General features: G+C 36.4%; 1 protein-coding gene across 2 annotated transcripts in view; it reads right to left on the bottom strand.

Moving 5' to 3' along the window:
- Positions 1 to 13,354, bottom strand: part of LOC121982170 (regulator of telomere elongation helicase 1 homolog) — a 77,421-nt gene that overhangs the window by 46,481 nt on the left and 17,586 nt on the right. For both annotated transcript variants that reach the window (XM_042535115.1, XM_042535114.1), the window contains exon 15: positions 4,983 to 5,069. In XM_042535115.1, coding sequence (XP_042391049.1) covers positions 4,983 to 5,069 — 87 coding nt within the window. The remainder of the gene's footprint in view (positions 1 to 4,982; positions 5,070 to 13,354) is intronic.

Genomic DNA, 13,354 nt, shown 5'->3' with positions numbered 1-13,354 from the left:
TATGAACTGAAAGAGATGAAGAAGGATGAACAATACCAATACCCTGGGATTGAGTTTGGGAACCATTGGTCATGGTGACCATTGGTAAATTACCAGAAGTAGTGAGAGAGGAAAAAAAGGATTTATTACCAGTGATATGATCGGTGGCCCCAGAATCAAGAACCCAAGGACTCGAAGAATGAGATATGCTAGCAAAAGAAGTACCAGCGTCTGCAATGGTAGCAGTGGAGCCCGAAGCCTGTCGATCCTCAAACCATTTTAGAAAGTCAGTATAGGAAGGTGTTGAAGTCGAATCAGGTGTTAACTGTGAAGTGGAAGCTGAAGGAGCAGCAGAACTCTGAACAATCTGAGCAGCACGAGGAGGACGACCATGTAGACCCCAGCATTTATCAATCGTGTGTCCCGATCGGTGGCAATGATCACACCAAGGGCGTCCTTTGCCACCCTTGCGAGGTGGAGGTCCATTGTGTCGAGAGACCAAAGCTGACGAGTCAATAGGAACAGAAGAAGGCATCGTCAAGACTTTGGTCGGGACACGGAGAAGAGTCGCCCAGGTATTTTCCATGGTAGCTTCTGTGGGGCTGCCCAGGATCTGGTCACGGACATGAGAATAATCTGTGGGCAGACCATATAAAGCCAAAGACATAAAAAATTTCTTCCAATTTTCAAGCTCTTCAACAGGATCGGCCGCGGGTGGGAGCAGTTCATTGAAGTCACAAAGAAGGCTAGAAACTGAACCCAGATAATTTGACATTGAATCCTTAATCTGATTGGCGCTGAGGATAGTCATGAGATCTTCACAAACTTGATAGAGTCGTCGAGAGGTGTTTGTAAAGAGTTGTTGAGCTTGCGTCCAAACAGCTTTGCAGGTTTTGTGAGTACGGAAGACATTCCTAAGAGATGAATGGATGGTGGCTCGGATAATACAACACAACTGAGCGTCAACCTTCTTCCACAGAGGACGATCGGCGTCTTGAATATCTTCTTCAGTTTGAGTGAGATGTGTCTCATATCCCTGTCTAATAAGCCAAAGTTCAATGTGAGATGCCCAGGAGATATAATTTTTACCATCCAACTGCTCGGAAGAAAGGGGTGCAGTAATATGGTTGGTAAAGATTGAGGTATCTGGCTTTGGGGCGCCAGATGTAGCCATGAATAGAACTGTGGACCGGACTGCGCTTGCTTCTTCTGCCCAATCGGATGAATCCGGGAACGAGTACAGCCACTGGAAAACTCGCAGCAGGGTAACGTGAACAGCCACTGGAAAACTCGCAGCAGGGTCGGATGAGATGCAGAAGCTTCTTCGGAGATGCCCTACTCCAGCAGGAATTCTTCGAAGCTTGCTAATGGATGGGAAGGAACTGGAGCGCCGCTGTGACGATTTCAGACCTGTCTGTTCTCGATGAAGAGGAGAGCAAAATGGCTTCTTTGTCAATAATGCAAAAGGACGAAGATAGTGACGATTTATCAATAATTTTACAGGCAAATTGCCTGAAAAGTATAATCAACTGCAATCTCCACAATATGACCAGCAGGAAAATCTCAGTGTTGATGATGCCCTGTACAAACGGCTGGAAACTGCTCTCAATGAATTGGAAAACTCAAGAAGGGGAGCGCCGCTGTGCCCTAGCCGCGCGAGAAGAGGAAAACGCGAAGAAGGGCGTCGGGCGTCGGGTGTCTGGCGTCACATTCTTTGAGTCGGTTTCTTTTTTTGGTCCTTCCGCTTCACAGGCCGAGGTTTCTCCCTCTCCACCTGCACCAATGACTATCTTTTATCCTCCGGAGGCGCCTCTATCACCACCTGCCTCGTCTCCTCCTTTGCAGGTTTATCAGCGCCGTCCTCGTTCTGCTTTGCCGCCGACCAACAATGACACTGCTGTGGGCACATCTGTAGAGCCAAGTCCTTCGTCGTTTCCTCCGGTCCCATCTCCTGACTCTGATGTTCCTATTGCACTTCGAAAGGGTATGCGTTCCACTCGTAATCCTTCTCCTCACTATGTTTCTTTAAGCTATCATCGTCTTTCCCCATCCTATTATTATTGTCTATCTTCCCTGTCGTCTGTTTCTGTTCCAAAGACTGCAAGTGATGTCTTTGCCCATCCAGGATGGAAACAGGCTATGCTTGATGAAATGAGTGCCCTACAGAGCAGTGGGACTTGGGACCTCGTTCCTCTACCTCCTGGGAAGTCAGTGGTTGGTTGTCGATGGGTGTTTACGGTGAAAGTTGGTGTAGACGGCACGGTTGATCGGCTTAAGGCTCGTCTTGTCGCTAAAGGCTATACTCAGGTATTTGGATTGGATTATGGCGACACCTTTTCTCCTGTTGCCAAGATGTCTTCTGTGCGTCTTTTTCTGTCTATTGCTGCAATTCGCCATTGGCATCAAAAATGCATTCTTACATGGTGACCTGCTCGAGGAAGTCTACATGGAGCAACCTCCGTGTTTTGTTGCTCAGGGGGAGTCTTCTGGTCTTGTATGTCGCTTGCGGAAATCTTTATATGGTCTCAAGCAGTCACCCAGAGCATGGTTCAGTAGATTTAGTACCATAATTCAACAGTTTGGCATGACTCGAAGCGAGGCTGATCATTCTATTTTTTATCGTCATTCATCTACTGGTTGCATCTATGTAGTGGTTTATGTTGATGATATTGTCATCACAGGTAATGATCATCTTGGAATTTCACAAGTAAAACAACATCTTTTTAAACATTTCCAGACAAAAGATCTTGGCAAACTCAAATACTTTCTAGGGATAGAAGTGGCACAGTCTAAAGATGGGATCATTATATCCCAAAGGAAGTATGCAATGGATATTCTGGAAGAAACAGGAATGTTAAACTCAAAGACAGTCGACAATCCCATGGATCCTAATGTCAAGCTCCTACCAAATCAGAGGGAGCCTCTTTCAGATCCTAAACGGTACAGGCGGTTGGTAGGGAAACTAAGCTACCTTACTGTTACTCGTCCGGATATCTCATTTGCAGTGAGTGTAGTAAGTCAGTTTCTTAGCTCTCCATGCAAAGAACATTGGGATGCAGTGACTCGGATTGTTCGATATATCAAGGGAGCACCAGGAAAGGGTCTTTTATATGAAGACAAAGGACATACTAAAGTCGTAGGATATTCTGATGCAGATTGGGCAGGATCTCCCTCTGATAGAAGGTCCACTTCTGGATTTTGTATATTTGTCGGAGGTAACCTTATTTATTGGAAAAGCAAAAAACAAAATGTTGTGGCAAGATCCAGTGCAGAGGCAGAATATCGAGCTATGGCTATTGCTAGTCAAGAACTTATATGGTTAAAACAGTTGCTTCAGGAACTAAGGTTTGGAGAGGTTACACAAATGTCACTCATATGTGACAACCAAGCTGCTATGCATATTGCCTCAAATCCAGTCTTCCATGAGAGAACAAAGCATATTGAAGTTGACTGTCACTTTGCCAGAGAGAAAGTCATATCCGGAGAAATATCTACTAGTTTTGTCAACTCAAATGATCAGCTAGCAGATATATTTACTAAATCACTTAGAGGTCCCCGGATTGACTTCATATATAACAAGCTTGGTATATATGATCTATATTCTCAAGCTTGAGGGGAAGTGTTAGAATAAGTAAAAGGGTATTTGTGTCTTTTGGTGTATATCTACTTTCCTATATAAAGGTCTAACTCGTGGGGGTTCAATATACACGAGATTCTAGGTTTTACTTTAAACAATTTCTATAAATAAAAAACCTGTCCAATTCATAGATTGAATTTGCAAGGTCGATTCAGGAATAATCTTATTATTATCTTTTAAATCTATTGCATTTTCATTTCAGCTCATGAATTGAATGTTCAAAGCATGTGAAACATCAAAGCACATATAAATCATTACATACATGATCCATTTTATTGCCAAAAAATATGGGATCTACTCGATCTTTCAATCTCAACTTATTTTCAAACAAATGTTGAGAGAGAGAGAGAGAGAGAGAGAGAGAGTAATATCATAAAATGACATGGGAAGCAATCCTCTCTTGGAATCTTCCAGACTAAACCTCTTTACCTTTGGCATATCACATCCATACATTTGGCATACCACATCCATACATTTGGCATATGTTGCACAAACCAAACTCATACTTAAGAATGAATTTGTTTCTTACTTGTCTATATCATATGAGGTATATTCAAGACTATGAAGGCATTCCATTGAGAACTTGTGTCATGATCTCGAATGTATAACCCTCATATTGAGGGGCAACTCATCATGGAATGAACCAACCATGTCCAACAGTGTCCAATTAGTCCATTCACACACCATTCAATTATGGTGTTCCAGGAATCCACTATGAGAGAATCTTATTTTCTTTCAAGTGATCTAGAAATTTAGCAAGTAAGTATCTATTATCTCGATTGAAGCATCTTAATACTTCTACATACTTTTTCTGTACGTTAAATATGAACTAGTTAAACCTTTCAAATGCTTTGGATTTCTACATATACTCATAACGTGATTGATTATCTATGAACTAATGAAAACCTCTATGTGCTTGTGTGATCATTGCATCACATGCATCCATATGTACATTAAAGGATGACTTAGGTCCCCTCAGGGCAGTGCGATGGTTGAGGCATGAGGTGTTGCCACATGAGATCTTGGTGCCGAAACTCAGCGTGTCCGAGCATGCCTTCCCATATGCCTTGGCCGCCTACACTAATGGCTAGTAGCCACCCGTGATTTACCTCCTCCGTATTTGCCTAGGGACGAGTTGGCAAGGGCGTTGGGCGAGCAAATCGTCTTTTTTGCCACATCAAAGGATGACTTAGTCATCTTGCCAACAAAACTAGACAAGTACACCTCTATTATTCTCAATCAAATGAGTCTAAGTGACTTCCAAAAAACAAGAAAATAAACATGTACAAGAAAATAAACAATTCTGCATCCTTTAAGTTAAATTCCAAAATAATATCACTGAAAATTAAAGAACCCAAGACCAAACCTGGGGATCAGTCTTTGTGGAGAAAGGCAAGCCAGTAACTATTACAGCTCTACCAGCCTGGTCAGCAAAATCAAGACCTTCACTAACCTGAAGAATTTCAAAATCTCAGACCGTGCAGAACAACAAAAGAAGGAACCATGCGACTATAATTACAACAAGAGATATATATATAAGTTATAGCAATATTATAAAGAAATAAAAAACTAACAGTCACAGATAGTTCAAGCAAATTAATAAGATGAAAACATAAGTTTTGTCATACCAAGTTTGATCTGTTAGTGACTTCCAACCACAAGTTATCTTTGTGAAACAAAATTATGCCTCAATACATTATGGCAAAAAGAAGATAACAATATGTCGTGCACTTCTATTCAAGAACTCAAGAAATTGGACTCTGTCAATGATGAAGCATACAGCATATTCCTCTCGTCCTCCTATCCTTTTTCCCAGAGTCAACTGAAGTGCAGATTTTTAATCTACTTTATAGCAGCTAACTGTATATCCTTTTAGCATACCATTTAAATTTCAGACCAAAACCTGCAAAACAATTGTATTTACCTGATATGTGTACTGATCTGCCTGTTTCTCCATGCTTGATCTTTCCTGCAAACCTTTCTAAATTAATCCCAAGTTCCTTTTGAAAAAGAAACATCCAACCTTTTTTAAATAATATTTTTTTACTTATCATCAACATCAATAGTTGTTTTAGTCCCAACCTAGTTGTGGTCATCAACAAGGTTCCCTATCATCAAACTTTTATGTTTTGTGGATCTGGTAGATTGCAACAAGATCTCTAGTGAGTAGTTTTACATTGCAATTATTTTCTACTTAGATTGTAGGTAAGAAAAAGAAAGATAAATTGTGATGGTACTGGTCATGGGCTTTTAGCATGGTCCCCTGTCGTCAACTTTTTTAGTTGTAGGATCCTAGTGGCAGCAAAGGTATCTCCAATAGTTGGTGTTGTCAATGACCAGAAGCAACGACTCCATCAATAAAGACTCAAACTCAAGGATTTAGGTAGGATTCTTTCTACCTTGTGACTATTGATGTTCTTCCTTTGGAGTTTGGGAGCTTCTATGTACGAGTTGTTTGGGCTTCTAATATGTTTCTCAAATGGAATGAAATCTAAGTATATGATTTTGTCCTTAGCAATGTTTGTTCTTTTTCACAATGTTCTTTTTGGATGCAAATAATGGTTTCTTACCAGAAAAGCAATCTCCAAAGGTTTTACCGAAAGATCAAGCCAATATGATTAAATCTCAAGAGGTGGCAGCAGTCAAATTTACATTAACTAACCAAAAATTTGATCAACAATGTCAATCATAAATGCATTCTAACAAGCCATAATTAAAATATTAATTGTCTAAAATTAAGTTTGGTTGTCTAAAATTAAGTTTGGTCGCCTAAAGTGTCAAGTTTAGTTGACTACCAGGAACACGGTTAACCAACCTTCAATACTAAAACCAAAATGAAAGCTTGTTTTGGTTGACTATTACCAAACAAAAAGTTTATTTTGATTTCCCAAACTAGTTAGACTCATTGTTTGAATTCTCGAACTATGTCAACTGACACACTCGAAACGTATTATTATGATAAATTATCAAATCTCAATGCTACTCAGCACAAACAATCTCTCCTATATCATCATGTCAATGAGTACCGTGTCATGCCAACGCTCAAGAGCCCTTGATATGTTACAACACAAGTTAAGATAAATTGAGACAATATTATTTTTTTTACTTTGTATTCATAAAATATAATGCCAAAAGTGTATCATTCCAAATAGAACAATAACTCTAAACTCAAGTATATAGTTGTTTTATCTACTTCCTTTTCTTCTCCATCTCCTTCACCTTCAATTCACCACCAATATCATACTTTAAAATGTCCGCACGATATCGAAATAATAGTTTTGCATTCAAGAGCCTAAACTTCAACATTGTTTGACATTTTGAACTTTGATTAGTCATCCAAATTATTTCAATATTGTTGGTACAATGATGTCGCAACTAGTTGACTTCGACTAGGGTATTTTTGATGTAATGTTTTGAGGGTATTTTTGATGTGATGTTCTAAGGGTAGTGGTAAAGAGTTTAAACTATATTTATGTTGATATGTTCATCGAGTGTGTAGGAGTTAGGTAGGATGGATCTTAGAAAGTTCATAAAAGATAAGATTGTTAGTGCAATGATGCCCAAATGTCAAGTTCAACTAGGAGCCTAGCAGATTGCACATGATGTGGTGGTTGGCAAAGATCATTTCACCAAGGAACAACAGATTTAGGATCATAGTTGACAACAGAGCTCCATCTTGAGAAAAGTTGGGATCCCAAGTAGATTCAATCGAGTGAGCCTTTAACTGTTGACTCACGATGAATATTTATGTTATTTCACTCAACTAGGATAAGTCATCGATGCCAATTGAAGATGTTCACAAACTAGTCTTTGGTAAATAAGATTGTGATCTTAATTGTTGGAGCAAACTAGATCTTGATCTAGTTGATTAGATGACCTTTTCAATCCATAACAAACTAATCATTGGCAGATAAGGTTGTTATCTTTATGTTTCACCTAACTAGGATATTTTCAACTGATTAGAGTTGAGCAGAAACACTTGTTAGTCTATCAGTATATGGATTTTAGGCCATATATAAGGGCAAATGGACCTAGAGACAAAACATTCATTCAATTCAAATAACCACTTGATTTTTTGTCTTTCCTTAAGTGCTTCCAATGACTTCTAGAGCTCAAAATGCTTGTGTTCTAGTGAAGATTTTAGCTATTCAATAGCTCTTTCTTTCCTCGGTGTTTCCATCTATTATCTAAAATTAAAAGTAGAGTATTACTATTCTATTTGTACTTATATTTTCATATATTGTATTAAGAGAAGTATCTGGCTATACAAGATTTTTCCATCTCTAAAAAGTTTTTGATAGTAATTTTTTAATAAGTAATTCGCCTAATGAATCAATGGTCCGTGAAATAGGACCTAAGCTCTTAACACGTTACATCTTGTTGTTAGCAATGCCATTTTTATTTAATGTTCGTTCATTTTATTTTTGTTGCATAACTCTACTTGTAACAAACACACAAGAACATATGCTTCTAATGAGCTTATTTTTGACCTTACAATGCATGAGAAAAGTTTATTTTAAATTGTAATGTTATGAGCTATTTACCCCCACCCCTTTAGCCAACTATTCAATCCTACAAGTGCTAAGGTTTGAAACCAGTGTGTCCAACTTGGTCAACTAACCATGAGCTCTAGTCATTAAACTTGGTAAAAGCTTGGAACTTGGACTTTGCTATGTTTGACCTACCAATGCCATTGGTCGACCACAAATCCTAAAAAAACAAAAAAGAAATAGTTAAGGCTATCGAACTAATTAGCACACCATTGTTTTAAAAGCTAGTTGCCAGCCTAAGTTATTGCAACAAGGAATCGCTTTGCTTAGTTGGTATGTGATCCCAACTCTTTTAAAAAAACAATTTATATAAACCACCTAGATGGTCTAGAATGATTGTGTTATGGCATGCATGGGTCTAGTAATCTGCCTAGGTGGTCCAAGCAAGTCAAAGGAAAAAAAAAAAATTATAAATTATTGATTCATTTGATATTATAAAGTAACCCAACTTCTCACTATTAGCCCACCCAACATTCCTTGTTTGCTTGAGCTCCCACCTACAGAGAATTATACCTCTCCTTTTTCACCTGATGTTAGGCACCCACACTCATTTTCAATAAATTTTTTGACTTTCCTTATTTTAAGATTTTGTAATTGATTTTCTTGGTTGCAATATAAAATATGAAGTATTCAATTATTGTTGTCCTTAGTGTTTCTTATCAATTTAGACTTATTCATTTGTAATTATAAATTTGTTTGGATTGATTAAGGATACAACAACAACAAGAACCAAGCCTTATCCCACTAAATTAGGTTTGCTATATAGATCCTTCTACGCCATTGAACTCTATCCCCTACTATATCATCATTTATATTTAAATAAATTGTCTTATTTTATTATTGCTATTTTTGTGTGTTCTCTTCCTAGTTTGATATGGGCATTTGTCATAGTTTCACATCGTTTAACTGGAGCATTTATTGGTCGTTTAAATATATGCTCATATCATCTTAAAAGTGTCTTTCGGAATTTCCCTCTGTAAGTGCAACCCTGACTTTCTCTTTAATATTTTCATTTCTTATCTTGTTTCCACACATCTACCTTAACATCCTTATTTCTACAACCTCATCTTCTACTCATACACTTGCGTCATAATCCAATATTCAGCTCCATATAACATAACAGGTCTTTAATCGTCATTTTGTAAAATTTTCCTTTAAGTCTTAGAGATCCTTTACGATCACAAAGAACACCTCCATTTCAACCATCCTGCTTGTATTTTATGTAAGATATCTTTCTCAATCCCTCCATCCTTTTGCAAAAATGATCCTAAATATTCAAAACTATCACTTACAGATAACTCATCATCTCCTATCTCAATAATTGTCTCGTTACATCTAATATTGCTAAATTTAAATTCTATATATTTTTCACTACTAAGCCTAAAACCTTTCACTTCTAGTATTTACCGTCAAGATTCGAGTTTAGGATTTATTCATTCATGTGTCTCATCTATCAAAACAATATCATTTGCAAACAACATACACCACGATTGTATCTCGGATGTGTCCAATGAGTTCATCCATGATTAGTGCAAAAAAAATAAAAGATAGGGACTTAGAGCTTATCCTTCATGTAACTCTATCTTTATGAGAATCACTTCGGTTTAATCCGCCTGATGTCTTCACTCTTATCATTACATCTTTATATATATATCCTGAATTAGTTCAATACACATTATGCTAACAGCTCTCTTTTCTAGAATTCTTTATATAATTTTCCTTGAGACTCTATCAAAAGTTTTTTCTAAGTCGACGAATACCATGTGTAAGTCTAATCCTGATACATTCAAAGATGTATAGCTTTTATTATCGACCTTCCAACATAAATCTAAATTGATTTTCAATTATCGTGGTCTTCTTCCTTAGTCTTTTTTCCATTACTCTTCCCAAAGTTTCATGATATGACTCGTTAGTTTAATACCCCTATAGTTTGCACAATTTTATACGTCTCCTTTATTCTTATATAAGGGAATTAGAGTACTTACCCTCTATTCCTCTATTGATCAAATATTTTTTTAGTTTTCAATATTATATTGAATAACTTTATGAATCATTCAATACCTTATTTCCCAAGACACTTCCATACCTCTATCAGAATATCATCTGATCTAATTGCTTTTTCATTTTGCATTTCATTTTAAGCTTACTCTACTTATGAAGTTTGAATTCTACGATAAAATTTTAATTTATATACTTATTTGACCTACTTAAATTAACTAAATTAAGTTGGTCATCTAAACTTTCATAAAAAAATTAATGAAAATACGTCTTCCATCGCTCTTTTATTTTCTCATGATTTACTAGTACCCTATTGCATTTATCTTTAATACATCTTATTTGATAAGATATCTTATCTTTCTCTCTCTCACTTTAGCTATTCTGTAAATATCTCTTTCCCCCTTTTTTATCCAATTTTTGATATAAGTGTTCAAAATTTCCATTCTTAACTCCATTCATTGCTTTCTTAGCCTCTTTCTTGGCTACGGTATATTTTTTAAAATTTTCCTCGTTCTTATCAGTATATAATTTCTTATAGGCTATTCGATTTTCCTTCACTTTCTCTTGTACTTTCTCATTCGACAACTAAGATCCTTTACCTGGTGGTGCACGTTCCTTTCACTCGCCGAGTACACTCTTTACTACTATTTTTAACTTTGATATCATCTTATCTCATAGCGTATTCAGGTTGTCATATATTTCTCCTAATACTTGTACTCCTATCCTCTCCTTAAATATATTTTGATTCTCATCCTTTATCTTCCACCACTTAAATCTAAGAATCGTGCATATTTTCCTTCTATTGATATTCTACTTGAGGCAAATATTAAACACTATTAACCTATGTTAAGTAGTTAAATTTTCTCTAAGAATGACCTTGCAATCTTCATAAATCTTTCTATCATTATTCCTAACCATAAAAAAGTCAATATGCAATTTATTATTCTCACTTTTGAATACGACCAAGTATTCTTCTCTTTTCTTAAAAAACCTATTATCTAGTATAAGGTCATATATTGTCGCAAATCCAATATAGTTTTCCCTTCTTCATTTCTTGTTCCAAACTCATAACTCTCATGTACCCTATTATATTCCTCATTTTTCACTTCTACATGCTCATTTAGATCTCCTCCTATTAAAATTATTTCGATTAGCGGAATGTTTTGTAATACCTCATCTAGATCGTCCCAAAATCTATATTTGGTGTGTTCATTTAATCCTACTTGAGATGGATATATGCTAATTATATTAATAGTTTCTTTCGTCGTTATTATCTTGAGAGTTATAATCCTATCCTCCTTTCTAACTACTCCTGTTAATTCGTCCTTTAGCGAATTATCGACAACAATACCTACTCCATTTCTTATTTTACTCCTTCCTTTGTATCATAACTTAAAACCCCAATTCTCTATCATCTTTGCCTTCTCTCCAACCCATTTGTCTCTTGTACACATAAAATATTAATTCTTCTCTTAATCATCATATCAACCACTCTATTGCTTCATCAATGAGCGTTCCTATATTCCATATTCCAAATCTTAGGCCATTAATTTTCCTATGATACATGTTCTTATCTAATATATAGTGTGAGAACTTTTGTATATTTAACACTACATCCAAGTTTTCATGGAGATGTAGTTGTCCTTGTTGATACGTTATATTCGGACCCTGCAACACAAACTCTTGCAGATTTAATACTACACCCGAGTTCTCATGGAGATATAACGGTCCTTGCCCAGACATTAAAGTCGAACTCTGCAACGCGTTCATTTCACAACATTCTAGCATTAGCACAATAATTTGATGGATCCATTCATTGTACATTTGCCTGAAAGTCCATACTAGCTAGCAACCTAACACGCAACCATCGCCCTTTTTCAATAGGGCTTAGGGTCGACTTTGGTAGGTTTTTTTGGATTGATTAAGGACATGATTGTTATATATACATTATATTAGATATTCTTAATTTAATATATTTATATTTTCTATTTAAAGATTATTTTAATGTTAATTGCTTAGGTTTTCCCCTAGGCACTTGCCTATCACTTAGGCGTTATGCAATAGGTCTACAGTTTAAACATTAAACAATAGCATGACCCTGTACCTCCTAAAACAACTCATAAAGATCTAGCCGTGTATTTGTTCAAGCCCCCTCCCCCATAAACTTTCTACACAAACATAGATAATTCTCAATACTTAATATGGAAAATAAGGAACATGACCAAACTACATTGTTAAAAGCCAAAAGGCTTTGAGTACAAACTCTTTTAGTAAATTAGACTACTTAATGTTTATCCTTTTCATGCAATGAAAAGATCTATCTAGGAAGCCAAAATACAACTCACACCCGGTGCACGAAGGTCCCACCATGCGGGGTCTCGAGGAAGGATCCATTGTACCCAGCCTTATCCTACTTTTTGCAAGAGACTGTTTCCAGAAATAAGTGGTTAGTCAACTCCCAAAATACAACTCACACAAACTCTCAAAATAGTTGTCCAGCTTAATATCTACATAAGATAAAAGCTTCACACTTGCTTCATGTTTGTCTTCGATTTGATTTATTCAAGCTTAGTATTGTTCAATGACTTACAATAAATGTTAGGGCTGCAAATCCAAGACAATATAATTAGTTCAATAAATTAGTCTCCTTGCTAAGGGCTCAAGTTGCTTTTGAAATAAGTGGTTAGTCAATCAACCTCAATATAGTATAAAAGCAAGAATTGGAAGTTTGAATCCCACCTGTCTACAAAGAGATCTATTCAATTCATTTGTATTAATTCATATGTTGGCAGGTCAGAATCAATCAAACACCCCATCCACATATGGAGAGAGTATCACTCACATGAAGGGGAAGTGATCCATATAATAAATTAGTCTCTTTCCTAGAAGCTTGAGCTTAAGCTTTTGGAATAAGGAATTAATCAATGAACCATAACACTTCCTTCCAAAGAGCTGAAGCTTTTGGAATAAGTGATTAATCAATCAACCGCAACACTAATAAAGGTGTGACATACTTATATTCCACTCTAACACTAGTACATATATTGTTGGTTTTGTAGTCATTAGAATTATGCATGTTCAGTAATTTCCCTGCAGGTATATTGATCCACTTGAGGTGTAACAGTTAATCTTTCATGTCATTTTATGGATATAACATTGGTACAATAGAAGTACTGTCCTTGGTATAAGA

This window comes from Zingiber officinale, chromosome 5A (genome assembly GCF_018446385.1).
Source record: "Zingiber officinale cultivar Zhangliang chromosome 5A, Zo_v1.1, whole genome shotgun sequence".
Taxonomy (NCBI): domain Eukaryota; kingdom Viridiplantae; phylum Streptophyta; class Magnoliopsida; order Zingiberales; family Zingiberaceae; genus Zingiber; species Zingiber officinale.
The sequence above is the reverse complement of the archived record's forward strand: the minus strand, read 5'-3'. Positions and strand labels throughout refer to the sequence as shown.